At 40.0% G+C, this 22,014-nt stretch overlaps 1 protein-coding gene across 8 annotated transcripts in view; it reads left to right on the forward strand.

Moving 5' to 3' along the window:
- LRCH3 (leucine rich repeats and calponin homology domain containing 3) overlaps positions 1 to 22,014 on the forward strand; it is a 109,103-nt gene that overhangs the window by 65,654 nt on the left and 21,435 nt on the right. For 3 of the 8 annotated variants that reach the window (XR_004001897.1, XM_030574543.1, XM_030574540.1), the window contains exons 7-15: positions 855 to 948; positions 1,858 to 1,978; positions 4,752 to 4,900; positions 7,850 to 7,926; positions 11,927 to 12,022; positions 12,994 to 13,045; positions 13,244 to 13,393; positions 15,213 to 15,260; positions 16,398 to 16,451. Coding sequence is in view for 7 of the 8 variants with exons in the window: in XM_030574543.1 (XP_030430403.1) it covers positions 855 to 948; positions 1,858 to 1,978; positions 4,752 to 4,900; positions 7,850 to 7,926; positions 11,927 to 12,022; positions 12,994 to 13,045; positions 13,244 to 13,393; positions 15,213 to 15,260; positions 16,398 to 16,451 (841 nt within the window). In the remaining variant the exon portion in view is untranslated. Of the gene's footprint in view, positions 1 to 854; positions 949 to 1,857; positions 1,979 to 4,751; positions 4,901 to 7,849; positions 7,927 to 11,926; positions 12,023 to 12,993; positions 13,046 to 13,243; positions 13,394 to 15,212; positions 15,261 to 16,397; positions 16,452 to 20,634; positions 21,766 to 22,014 lie in introns of those variants that run through there. The other 5 variants (XM_030574546.1, XM_030574544.1, XM_030574545.1 and 2 more) reach the window with 4 other exon arrangements.

Genomic DNA, 22,014 nt, shown 5'->3' on the forward strand with positions numbered 1-22,014 from the left:
ATCAGCAGTGGATCAGACAAGTCCCATTGTTATACTGCTGTTGTCACTATCTGTAGCTGTTGCCAGATTTGACATGTGTGATGGCCACGCTGCTGAACTGTGTAGTCTGTGTACCCACTTAGAGCAGGAAAAGCACCATACAGCCCCTTATGTTATGGTTTATATTTTCATCCCTTCATTGCACATATGTAATGTCTGTGTCTTGGCAAGTCATTGACAAGTCAATTTAATGAGTGAAAATTACATTTGTATATAATTCAAGTGATGATATATTTCATTTGAAACATATGTGGTGTCTTTTATGGAGTATTTTAGATTAATAATGCATGATACAGAAAAGAGATGTATAAAGTATACGTTTTGAATATTGTCATACTTCTAAAAGAATCACATACTCATTCCTGTATATGTGTATGTATGTATAATAAATACACATGTATGGTTGTGATTCCCTCTGGGGACAAAATGATTTTGGGGATAGGGTTGGGAAGAGTCGTTCAACTAAAACACCCGAGTAACATACAATGAACTGACTTGCTAAAGGAGAATTTTAATAGGTCAGTTTGCCAAAAAAAATGTTTGTCAGAATTGTTTGGGGCATAGGCTTAGATCAGCTCTTGAAAGCACAAGGCAGCTGCGTCATGTTAGTTGGCTAACAGATGGGAATGTTTGTAGTTGGAAGAACATATTCTCTTAGAAAGTATTATGCATGGTGAATGCCATGTGACAACTTCTCATGTGTTGTTGAGCAGAGCTGAGCGGTGTCCATAGTTAACTCCATTTTCAGCTCTGTCACAAGTAAGAATTTTTCAGTGACATTCACATTATAGTGACTAAAATTATCTGCTTGACAGCCATGAGGAACTGTACTCCAGTCGTCCCTATGGAGCACTAGATTCTGGTTTCAATAGTGTGGACAGCGGAGACAAAAGATGGTCAGGGAATGAAGTAAGTGTAGTTGCTTTATTTTTGTTGGGTGGCAATATTTGTACAGGAAACTAATAATGAAGACATAGATTTGGAAGATTATTCAGGGAGTGATGCTTATGTGTAATAAAAAATGTAATTTCCATAGTTCACAGATTACTTTTGAATTAGCACCATTTTTATATTAAATGGATCTTTTGTTGTTTTACTAATATTTTTATTGAAACATTTTAAAAAATCAAAGCAAAAGTGTAAACCCAAGAGAAAATATAGAAGAGCACATGGTAGAAATGAATTAATATAAACAAGTGGTAAGAAAAAGTACAAAAAGATGAGCTAGTTATTGCATTATATTAGCGTATATAATCTTTATCCATTACTCAAGAGCTTCTGTTTAATTAAAATAAAATCAGGTAAACAGAGAGATTTAAAATTAACACAGATTTTCCAAATAAGATTTTATATGTAGCTTTTTCAAATGGCCAAATAGATTTTCTCTTAACCATTTAGAAGAAGCAAGATCAGATCTTCAAGGAATAAGGGTACTGGGAGAAAGAGACAGGAGCCAGCTTCTTCTGTCCTTTTGGGGAAGCTATGCAAATGGCTGCAACCCAGGCCTGGAGTGTTCTTGCGAACTGTGCTCTGAGCCTGGTGTTTACAAGGGCCTTCAGAATCCAGCCTGGAATGTTTTTAGCATATGCATTCATTTCAGAGGGAAAATAAATTAAAACTATAGACAGACTCTTAATGGAAGAGAGGTCCTAAATCGACCTTATTTAAAACTGTACATTGCAATTGTGTCTCTTTTAAATAAATAGTTTTAGGGAGCAAAATCCAGCAGGACTGGTGGAGTGGAGGCCCAAGTTAGAAAACTAACCGAAAGATGATGCCTGGGATGAGAGTGTGTGTTTTTTTGTCTGTTTTATAAAGCCTACAGATGAGTTCTCAGACCTCCCTCTGCGAGTGGCAGAGATCACTAAAGAGCAGAGACTGCGGAGAGAGAGAGAGTACCAGGAGAACCGAGGGAGCATGGTTGTAACTAATGGTGGAGGTAAATAGCAGTCTTTGATAGCTAATTATTCAGGTGGTTGCCAAAATGTATATTTGGAAGTTACAGGTAATTTGCTGTTTTAAGCGAAAGAAGTGGTGGGGGCTCAATATATTTATAATTGCACACACAAATTACATTTAAAGAATGTTATTAGGGTTGCAAAATCAAGCACTGAAAAGTTAAAAAAAAACTCCGAAGATAAGTTGCTTGTGCAACCTTAATTCAGCCCCTTTCTACATATACCTTACGATACCATCTTTAATTACATGATCACATACGGCTTTTTGCACGATATTGACACTCTCATGAGTCATCAGCAGGATTGGAACCTTTAGATCTAGTGCACAGATCTCTGCCACTTGAGCTGACAGAGTAACTGATCACTGTAGGAGGTTGTCATCCTCTGTGAGGACCAGCACTGGAGGGGGATGGGACACATTGTTGGTGGTTTTCACAGCTATTTGCTGGCAACAGAGGAATGATGAGACTCAAGAATCTTGGGTTCTATTCCAGGCTTTGGAGGGGAGTGTTCTCTAGTGGGCAAAGAGCCTTCTGTGTCTCACTGGCCCCTCCTCCACCAGTATGACTCCCTCTGCCCTCCAACCTGTGCCTGTCACAGACCTGTCTCTTCCCCACCCCGACTTCTTGTGCCAGTTCTGTTCTCTTTGTCTACTCAGTCAGTTGCCACTCCTCAGATTTGGTAATCCTGGGCTCCTTTTCTCTTCTCGGATTTTTCTCTCTCCTCCATCTTGGCATCCAGTAATATCTCCCCACCCACATTCCCCAGTTCATTCTCCCTTCTCAGGCTCCTGTTCCATTCTTTGTTCCCCCGGTTTCTTGTGCCAGTCTCTTCTCTCAGTCATTCCCAGTTGACCACCACCACCCTGGCTCCATGTCAGATGTCTCCCACACATTGGTTCTCAGTCCCAGTCTTCTCCCCCTCCCCTCCCAGCTCCTCATCTGATCTCAGTATTTTCCAAGTTCCAATCTCCTTTCCCAGCCAGTCCCAATCTTCCCACCCCAGTTCCCAGTCCCAGTTTCTTCTTCCTCCCGATCCACTAGTCTCAGTCTCTTCCCTCTCCCCACCAGCTCCTTCTTCCAATCTCCTCCTTCTGCTGCAATGTATTTTTCCCTAGCCTCATTCTCATAAACAGCTGAGCCATTTTGTCTGAAAATTAATTTTTTCCCCCTTGAGGTAGACATCCAGCATGAAAAATATCAGTACAGATGGTTTGGCAAAGTTATCTTATATAGGAAGTGCCTAGCAGCCTCCCCAAACAGTGCTATCTAGCCCTGCCTACAATATCAACTTCTTGTTAATTGGTGTTTCACACACATGGTCTTTCACAATGCTTTAGAGTTAAAACAGCTGTTAAATAATATAATGGAGTGAGATAAATTAGAGTTAAATAGCTAAGGGAGAAAAGAGGTTTTCACTGAAGATTTAAAATGAGGTGGAGATTCAGTGAGGCAGAAAGATCCAGGGAAGCTGTTTTGGATGGCTGGAGTTTGAGGAGATGGTTCTGGCACTCACAGTAGCCAGATGGTGTGGTGAGGCAAAGGAGGCCTGCTCTAGACAAGGAGGAATGGGGAATAGAGAGTGATGGATGTGTGGGGGAAAGGCAGGAGCAAGTTGTTGCAGGATTTTAAAAACAAGGAAGTAATAATGTTTGAAGTAGGAAATCTGAGTTGAACTCGTGCCTGCCATTTCATCCTGAGTGACAGCCCTTTCAAAACACTTGCATTTAGACCCCCTCATAATGACCTCTTTTCCCATGTCTTCATCAGTGCTAACAAGAGTTTTCTGATAAAAGATGATGAAGTGTGGCACATGAAGACCTAGTGTGGAAGCAGGGGGGAAGGGGGATGGGAGTCCTCAGAGTATTTTTGACTCTGGATGTCCGATCTGTCAGCACAGTGCTTTTCACTAGGCTGTTTATTTAATGGTGTGACACTTGAAATCCCTGTGCAGAAACTTACAAAAGCAGTTGTGAATAAAAAATGCCCCAGATAGCAGCATGGCCATGGGCAGAAATGAGAGCAGAACTGTACCCTGTGCTTCATCCTCATTTAATTTCTGTGATTCCCTAATTTTAATTCCTTCCTTCCTTCCTCTTTGGTTAATAAAATGTCTGCAGCCTGAGTGTTTTTGTGTTGTTTTCTTTATTGTCTATTTCTTTGCTGCCTAACTTTTTCATATTTAAAGCAACCTCATGCAAATAACTTGGTCACACTCTGTTTTATGGTCATCAGACTCTGTCTAGAGCCTGACATTTCATACTGAGCAAGTGTTAACCTAGGCTCTCCTCATCTCCTTTATTAATGAGGAAGTATCCAGCTAAGTAGAGCCTAGATAAATTAATCACCGTCCTCTAATGATATGTTTATTTTGTTGTAAATTGATGGTAATTACTTGCTTCTCAGATATGTCCAAGATACAGAAGTAAAAATTGTAGCCAATGGCCTTTATTAACAATGAATTGGGAAGGATGATATTGCTTTTGCAATAATTAAGAAAATACATATAATCATATTTTTTAAATTGTTACATTTGGCATATTTTTTTCTCATTGGTTTTAAATCTGTTTAAGATTATTTCAAAATCTGACATTTAACAAATATTAGTGAACCAGGAGAACTCAAAAGATGTCAGCTTACACTTTCCCGGATGGAGGAAAAGTGAAATCAGACATTAGTTGCTGAGACTGCTGCTATGTTTTCTCTACCACTGGTCATCTAATTATGGGTGTTTCCTTTGTGCATGTGTGTCTAGTGGAACACGATCTGGATCAGATTGACTATATTGATAGCTGTGCCACTGAAGAGGAAGAGGAAGAGGTGAGGCAACCCAAGTGCATGGAGTCAGAGAGCCTCAGCTCACAATTCATGGCATATATTGAACAACGGCGAATCTCTCATGAGGTGGTGCTTTTATTTAAATAAGTTAAGTTCATATACCCCAATGAAAGCCTTTGTGATGGTGTTAATATTTCTTGTCCGTAGAGGTTTACTTTGGTAAACAATGTTACAGTTGGCTTGGAGCAACAAGCTTTGCCTTGCGAAGGATCTGAGTTTGAGTCCTGAGCTGCTACAAACTACACCTGTATCAGACACTCAGAAAAGTTCTTTAGGCAGCTATATTGAGTTCTGTTCAAAGGCAATATTCCTGCAGGATGTGGTGGGAGTAAAGGGGGGGTTCCCAAAGGAACCCTTCCCTCAGAAAATATTGAAGTTGATGCTTCCCATATGTGCTTGCACCCAGGCAATCACTCATGTCTCCTTCATTTGGTAATACCTAGTAAATGCTGGCTTGTTTGAGGTCAAAACATAGCTAATGTGTTGATCTCTATCAGCACAAGGACTTATTATAGGGATCTTTCTGCTATGTTAATTTGGTGGGGCTTTCTTATGGATTGTTAATTCAATGCCAATAAATTTACCAGACTGGGGATCCCTTTTAATTGTGGATTTTAAATGAAAAAGAGGATTTGCTATAAAGTCTGATATTTTGTAACAGAGGATGGCTTGCTCCATGAGTAATGCTCTGTAAAATCACCAGGGATACAAACTGGGAATGCATATACACAAAGTTTTGAGCAAAAATTCCGTGCTTAACTGTGTGACGTGATATTTCTATGAGTCAATCCCAGGATACAGTAAATGGGCAATAAATAGGGTTATTGAAAGTTTGTTAAAAATCTGTAAGGAGAATTGATTATAAGTGGCTAAAAACAAATATAAGCATCCTTAGGCTATAGCTTTTTTTTGTCTTAAAAACCGTAGTCTTTGTGCTTATTATTGCAGACAAACCTGAACAATGTACTTTTTGTTTCTATCCTTGAGTAGCCTGCTGTTTTAAAGGTAGTTTGTGGTATTTGAGCTGGAGTGGCACACTAGAAGTCTGAGTGATATCTCTGTTCCCGCAGTAGCATTTCAAGTTGCATTGTGGGTCATGGGTCAGACTACAAGTTCCCGTTTCCCCAGAATGGGTTGAAGTGGTTCTTATTTGCTTTCCCGTAATTTGCTAGATATTTTGTAATATCATTTGTTACTAATTATTGCTTTTACTGCTCTTGTTCTGGTTCCAAATGATAGCATTGGGGGGAGGGATGATCACTCCTGCACAGTTATAATGCAATTGTCTTGAGTCCTTGTTTAATTTTAGTACCTTGTGACTGAATATAGATTACATGGACTTGACCAAAATTCCATGACTGTTTCTTTAAAACTGTATGACTCCCTGCAGCTGAAAAACATCTTTGCTTTGGTTATAATAGCTACTGTTATACATAAGGCAAGAGAAACTGATCCCTGCTGTGACAGTCTGGACACAAGGAAGTGGAAAATTGTAAAGTTTCTGGATAAAACAAAAATTAAATGCAGGAAACATTAAGCAATGTGACATTGCCTTCTCTATGCCATGTTAATCTAAATTCATGCCCTGTGTGTAGGTGTAAAGGAGTCTCAGCACAGAAGTAATCTTACATAGTGCATAAGCAACCTGTTTCAGATAATCTTCTACTTTGCTTGAAGCACTTAAGCAATACACATTGTGCTCAAATTAAAATGTATCTATGTGTTCATGAGCTCTTTTAATACTTTCAGGAGGTAAAGATCTTTTTAATTTCCTTTATTTTATTTTGTCAGTATCTCTTTAGGAGTCCTAAATCATGTCCTTATTTTGTCCACTTTGTCATTCCCCTACTTACATTAGTGAAATCTGCAGTGACCCAGATTTCCATTGACAATATATTGATTCTGCAAATGCCATAAACACAATATCAAGTCAAGGGGACAGTGATACCATTTGAACTATAGATTGAGAATGAATTTTCTGAAGAGCAATAAGTGATACAAAATAAACTGTTCTTCAGAATTAAAGAAACTTTTAAAAATTAATAGTGAGAAAGCATTGGTTCATCCTAGAGATAAACCAACATGAGTACCATTTTAATTTGTAAAACTCACCCATTTATTTTTAATTCTAACAGTTAAGCAATCAAAAACATTTTAGGATCTCACTTTAGTGGGTTGACTCTCTTTTAAGACGTAGATAACTATATTCAGTATTCAGTGCCCAGTTCTGTATATACTTGGTCTTCCCTCAGTGAGGGGGCCAGGTTGGGGGAGGGACTAGATGGTCTCTTGAGGTCCCTTCCAGGCCTACATTTCAAAGAGTCTATGATTCATCTAGATGTGAATTAGAATTGGAACTAGCAAGTTAGCCTTGAATATCTGTATTTGGCAATACTGATGGATGTTGAGATGAATTTTGTAAAACTGACCAACAAGGACAATATACACGTGCTCCCAAAAGGACAACCGACTTAATAGCCAAAACCGAACAACCTGTGTTTTCATTCAAAACTTCTGACTTTTTCCTAACATTTTCCTTTCTGTCTCCCTGGTTTGTCTATATGGTATCATCACAGAACACCAGCTGTTGAATCTTATTGTCTGAGAGAGCCTGGAATACACTATGCTAAAACTGTAGATGTGTACTTTGGTCTCCAACACCATACACCTTATAAGTTACATTAATTATTTTATACCTATACTTCATCCACATAGCCAGGTAGATTTGTTTCTTACACTATAACTCATCAACAGGTATGCTTAATTTTGAAATTAAACTTTCAGTAAATTACATGCACGGTACAAAAATGATTCTTCATCATTTCCAATATCTTCCATTGGTTGTGTTTTATTTTTTTCTTTGTCAGCCATCTTAACAATCACTAATTACACCTTTGGATCTAGACAAATCGATGGAACATACACTTAGTTTGGTTTAATCGAAACTCTTAGACTTGCATGTACAGCATTCTGGATACATGATTAACTTCATTGTCTTCTGTTTTGTTTGCTTAGGGCTCACCAGTAAAGCCAGTGCCCATCAGAGATTTTCAGAGAACAGAAGACACAAGACGATACTTGAATCAAACTAGGTAGAAGAATCTGATGAAAGTACATTTATTCATGATAGTGCCAGTGTGTGTGATAGGTGCCCTACTCTGAAAAATATATGGTCTACATGATCATTTGAAACCAACACTTGATTTCACTGTGATGTTATGGCTGATATTTATACCTGCATAAACATTTCTGTTCTTTTCATAACTAGGCCGATTTGGCAGAGGAGCATACATTTCTCGTGCTAAAATACTGTAGATTGTGGGAAATTGTAGCTGAAAGTTAAATTGCAGATTGTATTGAGTGACACTGAACAGTGGATGTAGTTTTCTACTACCTAGTCAGAAATGTGCGACGCTTTACAAATGGGATATTGTTCCCATCCCAGGAACTTACAGTCTAGTTAAAATGAGGAATGATGCAGTAAGGTGACAATAACATTGCCTGTAGTACAAAAGTTCACAGGTTTAACTAAAGTGTCTTAAAAATCTATCTACTTAAATTCCAATACATTTAAACTGGTTTAACGCATGCTAATACCAATTTTTAACTTAAGTTGGCAATTTATCAATGCAAGCTAAATCTATATAAATTCTGAATTTAAGCTAAATCAACATAAGCAAGGATTAAAATGATTTAAGTGAATCTATATGAGGAGTTTGCACTAGTTTAGTTAGATCAGTTTTTAAATTAAACAAGTGCACTTTGCTAGTACACCTCTACCTCGATATAACGCGACCTGATATAACATGAATTCGGATATAGCATGGTAAAGCAGTGCTCCAGGGGGGAAGGGGTGGGGGGGCTGTGAACTCCGGCAGATCAAAGCAAGTTCGATATAACGTGGTTTCACCTATAACGCGGTAAGAATTTTTGGCTCCTGAGGACAGCGTTATATTGAGGTAGAGGTGTATAGACAAAACCTCAAATGCCGTGGAGGAAGGGAGATTAGAAGGAAAGGAAAGAAAGGATTACATCAGTAAAATCATATGTTTGTTTGGCATGAATTAATGACACAAGCGTTTTGAGGGTTACACAGAATTTTTAGGATAGTCACTTTTGGGATGGTAAGATTCATCCTTGTTGTGGAAGAAGTGTGTGGTAAGCTGAGAGTTGGCGAGGAAGGTAACATGGTGGGCAGGATAAAGAAGAGTATTTCAGGTTTAGGGAGTCAAATGGAAGGATGCCCAAGTGTATTTATAGTGCCTCATTAATGCAGTTGAAGTTAAGGTTCTGTCAGTTTTGATAGGTCAGTGAGCTGTTTTTGCTTTTGGTTAAAACTGGGTATGCAGGGACTGAGCAGGCTCAATAATTAAAAATAATACAGTTATCTATTCTTTACTGGACCTAAACAGAATAGAAACACAAATAAGGTGCTTTGCATGTTTTGCCTTTTTTTGGGGGGGGGGGTTGCTTTTTTTTTAGACTTGCTAGTTGGTAAAGATGCTACTGTGAAAAGTGACATTTGTATATTTGTTAATATCACTTTTCATAACAAACTTGCCAGCTAGAGGGAGGCTGTGAAAAGTGATATTAGCAATATCACTTTTCACAACAGACTTACTCTGCCCTGGCAAGCTGGGGGCAAATTAAGCCCTGGATGGGGAAGTGGGTAGGGGGCCAAGGGGCAATGGGGGGATAGATGGGAGGCTGTGGGGGTGAGCCCAGGGTGGGAGCCTGGGGCCCTGGTGCACAGATGGCAACTGGAGGAGGCAGTGGGAAACAGGGGCAATGTGTGGGGGGTGAGTCTGGAGTCCTGCGGCTGGGGGATGGAGCCTGCTGCTATATGGCCAGAGTCTGTCGCCCACCACCCCAGGGCTTAAGCCTGAGCCCCACCGTCCCCAGGAAGGTGGAGAACTCATGCTGGCCGCCTGCTCCTACAGTGTTTGTGGCTCCAGAAGGGGGCAGAGACCAGCCCCTGCTGGCAGTCCTGGGGGAGGGTAACCTCCCACCCCTCACCTAGGAGGCTGTGGCCTCAAGAAAAGCCCCTAGTGGCTGCATGCAGCCATGGTGACCACATTTGAGAAACACTGTATAGAGTAAGACACACACTGGTTTTGGATACTTCACTCTTTATGCCCTAACTAGAAGCAAATCTTTTTAATGAAATTGGCAATTCCCTTAAATTGGACCTATCTCTTCTGGTTATTATAGGGAAACCGAAACTAAGAACAACAGATCGATTTTTCAAAAGCTGTTAGGCACATGGAAAGCAACTACCCTTCATGGATTTTTCTAAGGAATTCGGATTCATGCAGTTAATGTGCATGTTCAGTAGCTGTACTGACATTGTAGGTGGTAACTGATTCAGCATGTGTCAGAATTCCTTGCCCTGCAGTGTCCACCAGGAAACTTTGAAATAATAGAGCAGCCTGCCATCTCCTCCACAAATGATGAGCACCTTGGTCCGAAAAGACTCTTTTTACCTGCCTTTTGATTTGTGTTTTACGTGGAAATAACTTAAGAGACTTCACAAACATTGGACTGCATGACACAGCTGAAGAAGATAGGACAAGACAAGTCTAGTTAGATGGGAGAGATCTTCTATTTATGTATACAAATCTTGGCAGTCTGCAATGACAATAAAGGAAATTATATAGTTCAATAGGGTTCAGATGATTTCAAAGTTTAACTCAGGGGCGGCAGCTGATCTTTAAGCAGAGGCTTGTAATCCAGCATCTAACTAAATAACAGCACATTCTTGTTACACCGCAGTGAAATAGAATTCTTCATGAAATACTAAAAAAATCAGACCATATTGTTGTTGCTTCCGAAATTAAGGAAAAATCGCCATACAAAATTAATTAGTTTTATTTTTTTATTTTTTTTTTTGGTATTATGAAGTTCATAGTACTGGAATATTTTGCTTGTGCCAACAACGTAAGCTGTAAACTGCTCCCACAACAATTTTCTGTAAATGCCTTGGCAGGAAGCCTTTTTTTTTCCTTCTCCAAAGCACACTGGAGCCATTAAAGACCTTGTAAAGCTAGACATAATTCAGACTTCATTTAAGAGTAGCTAGTTAAATACAGCTTGCACAAGTGTGCAGTCTGTAAAAAGTTTCTGATTCAGCAATGCTATGTGCTACTTAGATCTGCATATGGAGTTTGGGTTTTATTGCTCACTTCACCCAGTGTTCTTCCTGCCAGTCAACACAGTAATGGGTGCATCACATATAGCATCTGACATATAGAGCTTAATTTTAAAAATAGGCATCTGAAGTTGTGTACACAAAGTACATCCTCGTGGAACATGTGCAGTTACTCATTTGAATGCAGTTACCTGTTCGGCCCATGCGGCTGCATATCTTGTGTGCTCAGTTTTTTTGTACCTGAGGAGATATGTCTTGCATCTATTACTTAAATGCCTGTTTTAAAAAATATTTTGCCTTATGTTTTAAACTAGAGAACAATTCACAGTGAAAACTCAGATGCTTTTTGCGTATGCCTTCTTTTGTTACTGACACTGTTACTGGACATTTAATTTAATTGATTCATTTCAAGTTGTGTTCTGTTCTCCCTCACTTACAAGCAAACAAATTATTAGCTAAGGACTTTACAGATGTCTGTTTCTGGTGTTCATATACGAGACAGAAGGGACTCAGATGGAGTTTGCAACACTGGCAGTTAGAAAATAATCTTTTGATCAATGAACTAAGCAGATTTGTTCTGAAGTGTGAGAAAGAATAATGAAGTTCTTCATTGACTTTTTTTTAACTAATGCCCTTCCCAGAATTAGCTGCACTCCAAAAGCCAAGAACTCAGTGTTAAAACAGAAATTCCGTCTTTTTGCATCTTTTAAAATTGTTGTACTCAATAGTGATATTACTAGGGTGCTTTAATATTTATATTATAACCGTTGTTAGCCTAGCCTTAAATCTGAACTTTCTTGCTTTGGTGATCTTTTAAATTTAGTCTTGAATGTTATTGGAAGTTAACTGTTTAGTCATTTACTTTTATAAGCAGCTGATAATTAAAAAAAAAAGTTACTTTTGTTTTCATCAATAACCAACCTCCAATCTGTGTTTACTTTCAGGGACACTGATGAATTACGAAGACCAGAAACACTAAGTTTGATGCAGGACAGAGAGCGACACCAAGGACAAAGGAGTTACGTAGACAAGGCAGAGAGGTTGTGAAAAGAAGCATGTGATTTCTGTTTTAAAATCAAGTATCTCTTCAATAATTGGCCTGATAATCAATTGCTTCTTGATATGGGGTTGAACTAAAAAGTTCTTAGAGACAGTGAAATAAATAAGTTACTGAAAGCTGTCAGATAGTGGCAGGGGTGAAAGTAACTGAGGACACTTACCGGTACGGAGGAGTGGTTCTGGCCCCCGGAAGGGCAGGGCCTCGGGCAGAAGGGACGGGGCTGGGGGTCAGCATCCCCTAGCTAGCCCTTGGCCTGCACCGCCCAGGGTTCCTGTGTTGGTTTAAAGGGCCTGGAGCCCTTTTAAATCGCTGGCCCCAGGGTAGCTGCTGCCTCCCCGCCCCCCCCCCCCCCCCCCCCGCGCCTGTCAGTGGCCAGGGGCGCAAAAGGGGCAGAGACGTTAAAGTGCTGCAGGGGGGAGGGTTGGGGGCGCAGCAACATTAAACTGCTGCCATGGCAAAGGACCATCCTTAACATTGCTCAACCCTACCGGCAGGGCCCTGACAGGAGGCAGAAGGGGCAGGGACATTAAAGCACTGCCGCGACAGCGCTTTAACGTGGGCTAGGTATGGGCCGGTGCAGATTCTTACCAGTATGGAGTACCAGCCCGTACCGACTCATTTTCACCCCGGATAGTGATTATTAAGTTCTGAATATAGTTCTGAGATAAGCCAAATTTCACATTATATTGTCAATACACTTTCAGCTGTAAAAGGACTTTAGTGACAGAAACTATTGTCCGTTGTCTGTGATATAATAAGAAATTATTAGATATTAGATCATTGTTGATGCAGTTGGATTTAACAACTTATGTGTTAATTTACAAAACATAGTTATTTATCCTGTGTTGATTAGCATATCTTATCATTGTTGACTGTTGATATACGAAGAATGATGAAATGTAATGAGAATGGTATACTTACTCTTTGTATGGCTGTCTTTCTATTTATCAGAGCCCCAGCTGATTCATCTTACCTTCTATCTCTGTCCAACAACCACAGTCAGGTAATACTGTGCACCTTTGATTTACTCTTTTGAGTGTGTTTCTCTTTTATGACAAACTAATTTACTTTTACTCAGTTGATCCATAAAAAACATGTGTTGTGTCTCCATAATCTCCCCGCCGCTCTCTTTGCACCTGTCTTCAATCTTGCAGCCTAATGCATTTCTTTTGATAAGCAATGGATAATTATTTTCTTCCAGGTCTCTCATACAGACATTGAACTTCACCAAAGGCGAGGGCACGTAGTGGAGCACACGCGGAGAGAGGCCCAGCTCGCAGCACTGCAGTATGAGGAGGACAGGATGAGAACCAAACAGATCCAGAGGGAAGCTGTGCTTGACTTTGTCAAAGTCAGTCATTTTAGGATTTACTTGATGTCTAATATGTACCCTTCCTGGGTCCTCCACAAAATGAATCATGTGGCTTATTATTAAGGCTGCCATTTAGTCACGGATATTTTTAATAAATGTCATGAACAGGTCACAGGCCCGTGAATTTTTTTTATTGCCTGTGAGCTGTCCATGACTTTTATTAAAAATACCTATGACTAAATCTTAGCTGAGGGGTTCTGGGGGGAGCCGCTCCTCTGAGGAAGGGACGGGTGTGGGGGGGGCAGGCCGAGGGGAGCCACTGCTCGGGCTGTGGGGGGAGCTGAGCAGTGACTGCTCTGGCTGCTCCCAAGGCCACATCCCTGCTGCTCCTCTGGCTGCTCCCGGGACCGCTGCTGGGGGCCGCCAAGCTGTGGCTGCCGAGACTATTGCTCAGGGGGGCTCCGGAGCCAGCTGTATCGGCCACTGAGCAGCTTTCCCTGGGGTCTGCCACACTGGCTGCTGCAGAAATCACGGCGGTCATGGAATCCGTGACTTCTGCGACCTCCATGACAGTCACAGAATCCTAATTATTATTTAACATTGGTATATCACGCCATAGGTGTGCATGACGTTTTACAGAGAGAACAAAGAAATATAATCTAAGTTATAACTATAGCTTGATGCAGGGAGAGATGATATTCGGGAAATGGGGAGAGGAGGTTTACAGTTACAAAATGTCTTGTTTTCACAGAGGGTGCACTATGTTCATCACTTTTCTCATTAATTTAGATTTGATAAGGTTGGCCTTGTTGGAGAAATTGTAGAAAGAAGTAGGCTTTGGGGAGCGATTTGGAAGATGAGGTGGTTGTACAGATGAGAGGGGACTATGGTCTAACCAATTTCCACACCTTAGATCTCTTTTTCTATCAGTGATTAGCACATTCGGCTCTAGCTATCACAAAGAAAATGCTACAGTTACACTTGATGATTAAGGATGACCTGCAAGGGAAGCAGCAAAGAGTCCTGTGGCACCTTATAGACTAACAGACGTATTGTAGCATGAGCTTTTGTGGGATGCATCCGACGAAGTGGGTATTCACCCACGAAAGCTCACACTCCAATACGTCTGTTAGTATATAAGGTGCCACAGGACTCTTTGCTGCTTTTACAGATCCAGACTAACACAGCTACCCCTCTGATACTGCAAGGGAAGAAGATTGTCATTTTGTGTCCTTGTAATATCTGAAGCCACTTTAATGAAGGAATTTTAGTGGACCATTCAAAACTCTGGTTCCTATTAAAATCTGTTTAGCTCAGACTCTTCGCAACACTTGGGTGAAGAGCTGTCTTTGTTAAAGATGGAAGCCCCTCTCCCTTTCAGACTTGATGTGTTTCGTATGCATGCTTTTGTGCTAAAATTCCACAGAATTGTAACATATATGATTGTTAGCAATGTCACATCATTACTACTGTTAAAACGTCTTACATAAGTGCCCAAAACAATTGACTCTCATAGAATAATTGTTACTAAACTTAAAGAGAACTGAATGAAAACATTGTTATTCATGAGCAGTTAGATATTTCCAGCTAGGTACTTCCTGTTTGGGGAAATGTTTGGGGCTTTTTGTATAACTTGAATATTAAAATGTTTTTAAAATGATATAGAAGTTTTAGACTGAAAATATTCACTAAGTTTAGTTTAGTGAAAACTTGAAAGTTCCTCAGTGCCTATTTTATTTAAAATTAAGGCTTCCAGTGTTTTAAAACACCTCTAAATATTGCTGTCTTATTCCTGTTATAGTCAAGTTTATGCTTTCCTATCAACTCCTATTAACTCATTCCTTTGATTGTTCTGCAGCAAAAGGCATCCCAGAGTCCTCAGAAGCAAAGTCCTCTGGATAGTGAGGTAAGAGCAGCAAAGTGTATTAAGGTGTGGGCTGACTTTTCCCTGATTTTTAGTACCCTCTGTTGAAACATTTTGTTGCTTGTGGTGTAACCTTCAGTGGTTAGTTTAAAGAAAACTGTGCAGGAGCTAAACAATGACAATTCTTCTTATTGTTGCTTATCATAGCAGTAATATGCCATATTTTTCCTTCTGTTTCATGTATGATTCCTCTGTACTCCGTGTGTTTTGTTGTGTTGCTTTTGGGTGCTTTTCATGTTTATATATAATACACTTCATGTTACATTTAAGATTCTTCTTGAAGCAGTGCAGCTAGATTAATTAACTTTCTATTAGGAATACTAAAAAAAGCACTTGTACTGTGTTGCAGTCATTTCTGTCCTAGTGTCCTCTCTTCTCTTTCTTCACATATTTCATTATTGTTAAATTACTAATTACCCCTGAAAATGAAACATCAGAACTTTTTGTGTTACCAATAAACAATACTAGCTTTGGTTTTGCTGTTCTAATTACCTAAACTCTAATAACTAAATTATACTTGAAAATATTTTTTAAATGGTTTCACACTGTGCTGAAACAGATCATGGCTTAAAAGCAGACCTGATCTAATGGCATTTGTTCATTTTCCACATCAAATTTCTGTAGAGTAATAAAATAGCTTTTTATCCTATTGAAAGATAATCTAGTTGGCAGTATTAATCAGATCGGAAGCATTAATGACTACAGTATGCAGAAAATTAGTTGAGAAGCATTTTCCAGTTGACTCTTTCATGTGAAAATTATGCATACTGGACTGTTTTTCCTCCTTTCTTATTTGATAGTCTTCTGATTTGTAATGTTTTCTAAGGATTCCCTTGCAATTCCACGGTAAGAAAAAGAACAGCAACAGAAAATAAAACAATTTGTTCTTGAATTGGTACAAACACATTCTAACCACAGATCATGTGACTACATATTAATACATTTTCTATTGTTTAGTTACACATACTATATTGCATTGTAAATCATATAGCAAAATTGCCCCAAAATGCTATCAACATAAAGAAACTCACCATATTCCAGAATGTTTGTGTGAGTTTGTATATTATGTCATTGTGTTTGTATGTTTCTGACATTCCTCCATCTCTCCCACCTCCTCAGTGTCCTTTTCCATCCAGAAGGTCTCAGCACACTGATGATAGTGCCTTGTTAGTGGTAAGAACCCTGCACGAAATGGCCTGTTTATGTGGCAGAATCTAGAACATAGAATTAGCATGATTCACTCAGATTAGACAGATTTGGTAGAGCTAATCTCAATAGCATAAAACATGTCAATCTTCTCTGCAAAGTGATTTTGTTGTAAACCCTGATAATATTGAATTTCACAAGTCGCATATTATTCTTTGCTTCTGTTTCACTGTTTATCAGTGAAAGTGTGTGTAAAATCACCGATTCTGGCTGTTTTAAAAAAGTTGAAACATTAATAGAGCTACTTCATTCATGTTTTATGCTATTCCTTTCATAGTACCTTAGAGAGATTCATAGTAACTGAAGAGTTGAGTTAATGCAGTAATTTTCTCCATTCAACGCCTACAGAAAATGCGTCAGATCTGCCTGCCATTGCATGACTGCATGCTTCAGATTTATTTTTTTATTACATACCCTTCAGTTCTCTGCCTGAGTGTTCCTGTGTACAGCAAGGTTATCAAGTGCAGCTCGCTAGTAGAGAGGTCAAAATTGTGAAGATTGTCCCTATTCAAGTTGTTGGGATTGCATAATGCTTGGCATCTCTCTCACTACGCAAGTACTTCATTTCATATTAAACACAGATTAGATGTTGAAACAAAAAGAAATAGGGTATGTAATAAATTAAGGAGTTACATTTAGTTTTTACTTTTAGATATGGTCGTGGTTAGAACTATCTATATCGGGTCGGCAACCTGCGGCACATGTGCCAGAGGTGGCACGCAAGTCAATTTTTAGTGGCACTCTGCTGCCAACTGGGGTCCCGGCTGCCAGCCCCACTCAGCCTGCTGCCGGCCTGGATGAACAGAACCCCAGGCTGACAGCAGGGCTGAGTGGGGCTGGCAGTTGGCACCCTGGCCGGCGGATGGAAGGGATCTTAGCCACCGGTCCTGCTCTGCCCACTGCTGGCCTGGGATGCCGGCCCTGCTCCGCCCACTGCCGGCCTGGAATACCGGCTGCCGGCTCGGCTCAGCCCGCAGCCGGCCTGGGATACTGACCACCAGCCCCACTCAGCCTGCAGCCGATCTGAGGTTCCAGCCACCAGCCCCGTGCCAGCCGGGGTCCTGCCCACCGGCCCCACTCAGTTCACTGCCAGCCTGGGATACCAGCCTCTGGCCCTGCTCATCTCGCTGCACTATTATTTACTTTACATACAACAGTAGTTTAGTTATATATTATAGACTTATAGAGAGAGACCTTCTAAAAACGTTAAAATGTATTACTGGCACGCGAAACCTTAAATTACAGTGAATAAATGAAGACTTGTCACCCTACTTCTGAAAGGTTGCTGACCCCTGATCTATATAGATCATTATCTTGCAGTGTAGAGTATGTTTTACTTATTTACTCATTCTTATATAATGAATTCAGGAGGAAAAAACTGAACAGAAAAGGTTATTTTTCTACCAGTTGTTGATACTCGGTTTTTATGAACGTTAAGTGTTTGGAATATATTTATAAGGCATATTGTAGGGAATCTTTTCTATTTGACGTTGTTGTTCAGTTGGTAAAGTATTAAATTAATCTACTGCATTTTATATGCTGTACATAACTACAGATTTCAGAAATGTGCTTTCCCTGTTATGTTACTGGGACTTTAATCACTGTGGACTTCTTTTAGTATCTTTCCTGATGTTCATATCTGCATATTTTACCAAGTGACCGCCACGCTAATAGGGAAATATTTACATCAAATTGTTAAATTGGTTTCCCCATTCTGTTATTTTTACTATTTTGCAGAATTATTAAATTATTAAATAATCCAGTACACTTTGCCTGAAAATACCAGTTCTAATGAACTGTTCATCATGTGCTGCAGATTGTTTTGTACTGAGAATGATCATACTTATGCCTATTGATTATATAAACCAGGAAAACTGTTTCTAATGAGTAACTAAACATTGAGCGATGGAAATTCCATAAAATGTAGCATTTACATTTATAAAAAAGTACTGTTTCTAAAAAAGAACAGATGCTTGTTATTGGGCAAATTATCAGTCTGCTTCAAAAGAGTTGTTTGTGATTGGCGTTAAAACTGCTTTAACTCCAGTTAGGCTTCATCTGTCGCTTTCACCAGCCTTAGGGGTTTGAAATGTAATTTATTTTTCTTTCACAGCCAGCTTTTGTACATTCTGGAAGGGATTTCTTCTTCCACTGATGTGCAGAGAGCGTTACATGCTTCACTCCCATGTCTTGATGGCTGTCTTTTCCTTTATATTTATTTTCTGAAATGTGCCTAAGTGGACTTGGGAAGAATAAACACCACTTTCCTTTTCTCTGCTTCAAAAAACTATGAATGATTATATGGATTTTAGTGAATTTGACCTAAGTAATTATTGTGCACTTCTGAACTTGCAGATAAATTTTATTTGAAAGTACCTAATTTTATTCCAGTGGAGACTCTAACAATTACTCTTGCTTTATGGGAGTAGTGTTCTGTTTTAAACACAATGGAGTTTTATGTAGAACTGTAATAAAGACCTTTTGTTTGGAATTTCCCTCATTACGTCAGAGCTGTGCAAACGAGAAGTTGCTTTTCTTTTGTTCTAAACCAGCGGTTCTCAAACGTCATTGCACTGTGACCCCCTTCTGACAACAAAAATTATTACACAACCTCAGGAGGGTGGGCTGGAGCCTGAGCCCACCCAAGCCCCACCACCAGAGCATGGGTAGGGGGTGTAGGCCTGTAACCTGAGCCCCGCTGCTCAGGATTCAAGCCCTTGGGTGTGGGCTTCAGCCTTGGGTGGTGGGGCTCAGCCCCAGGCCCCAGCAAATCTAACACCAGCTTTGGTGACCCCATTAAAATGGGGTCCTGACCCACAATTTGAGAACTGCTGCTCTAAACAATAGTTTCACCTGCTTGTAAGGAAACTGCATGAAAACAGGTTGATTGGAAAATTTTGAATGCTTCCCCCCTTCTTCTTGCATGCATAGAAAGTGGTAATGGAAAAGGAACTTAGGTTTGCAGCCTTCTTTTGAAGTCTCACACCATATATTTCTTGGGCTTCTTTGTAAATGTTGCCCTTCATGAGAATGTTGCTGTAAAGATAAACTTTGCCTAATTTTGTGATTTGTGAAATGCTGTAGACTTTCAGTTGTAGTAATTTATTTTGTTTGTACACTTTTCTTGTATAAAGGTCTTTTGTCCTCACAATACACAGATACACATACTGTTCCTGTAAGCACTAACAGCAGTACAGATTAGTTGTATGTTTCTTCTAATGTGTGTGAATTCAAGTGATTCCATGACAAGTGGAGTTAGGCCATAGTATCAGAAATGTGCACACTGTGATGAACTTCAATCTTGTTGATGAATTTCAGCTAGACTGCCTAAAAGTTTGCTAAAAAATAAGAGAAAGAAATCACTGTTCTCTGAGGGGAGTCAAAGGGGGTTGTTATCCATGTGTCAGTTGTACACTAGAACCAAATCCTGCTTGCCGTTCTCACAAAAGTAGTCCCATTGACTATAACTGAGGTTACTTGCATTGACAATACCAAGGTCTTAGCCTGTGCTGTGACCACTGCCTTTTACTCTATTTGTCCACTCATGGTTGCCTGGGCCTCACCCTGTTTATTGTATTCACCTGTCATGTCTCATCTTATACTTGGATCATAACCTCTTTGGGTCATGGACCATCTTTTCATTGTATGCACAGTACCTAGTATGTTGGGGCCATGATCCACAATTAGGACCTGAAAGCACTACTGCAGGGCAGTAATAATTGTGTGAGTAAAGTGAGCAGGATTTAGCGATATCGTAACTTGTATTTTTGATTTTTCTGACTATCAGACAGAGGGTCCTTTTCAGTATCTAAATACTTAATTATTGAATTCACCTATAATACAGACATTAAATTGTGATATCCTGATTCATCTAGGGCACAGTTCTTCTTTTGAATCTGCTCTGTACAATCCCTATATGCTGCAATTAGTCTTAGTGTGAGGAAGTTCCTCTGATTTCAGTAATAAGAGCTGAGCATGGAGGCCAAGTGAAGAGTTTACAACAGCATATTTTAGGAATGAATTGTTGAACCTGTCGCCAAGACTAGTATCCTGGTTCCTTTGTCGTTGAATCTACGTCTTCTCAAGATGATTCTTTGCCTCACTTTTCTTCCTCCTCTTTTTCCTCTCTTTCCTCTGCTGTTCCTGACAGAATGGCTTTGAGCCTCTCTTTGTGTTTGAGATAGACAATAACACCAATACCATTAAAAGAAGGCCGGGGACTCTCAAACAGGTGAAGAGCATGCAGTGTGTTACTGTTGTGGCTATCTTACCCTTCTGTGTACTGCTGTTTCCTCCCTGTTGCCTGCTGATGGGTGTGTGATTTGTGTCTAAGCCCTTCTGTTAGCCTGTGTCAGGGATGACTTGCTCTTTTCTTATAGAAACAAATTGCTAAATTAAGGTTGTGGGCCTGCACTGATCCCATTCTTTATGCATCATTGCTTGTTTTGTCAACTGTATCCCTGGCACTAACCAGGCCTCACAACACCCCTTCTCCTCCCCCACTATATGGCTGTGGTGAGGGAGTTGTCTTGTGAGCTACTCAGGCTACCGAGTTACTTGTGCTTAAGGCTGGCCCTGCACATAGTTTCAGTAAGAGATGACTTCTAACTGTCCTGTTTTTCGAAAGGGGCAGTGTGGAAACAGACATATTAAGATTTCAACAAACAAGTGTGTGTGCATTACACCTAAATGGTTGTTGGAGGTAGTAACCTTTTGTTGTTTTGTATACATTCAAGTATTATTTGAAAACAGTTTTGGAAAGTACTGGTCCCTTCCTTACTTATCCAGCTCCTGAATTGTGCTGCTTTGAGTATACTCTCTAATAAGTTGAAGGATATAGTCTAGTTCATGCCACTTAAAATCTAAGGGCACAGTTCTTAGTTTGCATTTCATGTGTGCAGGAAAATGTAGGACTGGGTAGAACTACAGTGAAACTGTTGTGCCTGATCCAGACTCCCCTATAACTTGCTATGTTGACACACTACAGGTCCTTTGTGTGTTGAATCATGGGCAAGACTTAGCAGGCAGGGTGTATAGTCAGTGTGTCTTTATGTGGACTCTCCTTTGCTCTCTAGCAGACTATGTAGGCTGTAGCCTTTTCATCACACTCATTGCACGTATTTGAGAGCAGAAGTAACAGCCATGGGGTCCATAGATCGCCAGCATACGTGCACCAAATATTGCTTTTCCAGACTTTGGTCCCCAAGCTGCACCTATTAGTTTAAAAACTTCTACCAGTAAAAAGCAAGAACCACTGTGTAAACGTGAAGAGTAGTTCATCTTCTGCCTCTTTGACATTTATTAAAATATGAATCATAGACTATCAGGGTTGGAAGGGACCTCAGGAGGTTCTAGTCCCACCCCCTGCTCAAAGCAGGATCAATCCCCAACTAAATAATCCCAGCCAGGGCCTTGTCAAGCCGGGCCTTAAAAACCTCTAAGGAAGGAGATTCCACCACCTCTGTAGGTAACCCATTCCAGTGCTTCACCTCCCTCCTAGTGAGCGCAGTTTGCTCACTAAAGCATTGAA

The sequence above is a fragment of the Gopherus evgoodei genome, chromosome 9, assembly GCF_007399415.2.
Source record: "Gopherus evgoodei ecotype Sinaloan lineage chromosome 9, rGopEvg1_v1.p, whole genome shotgun sequence".
Classification (NCBI taxonomy): domain Eukaryota; kingdom Metazoa; phylum Chordata; order Testudines; family Testudinidae; genus Gopherus; species Gopherus evgoodei.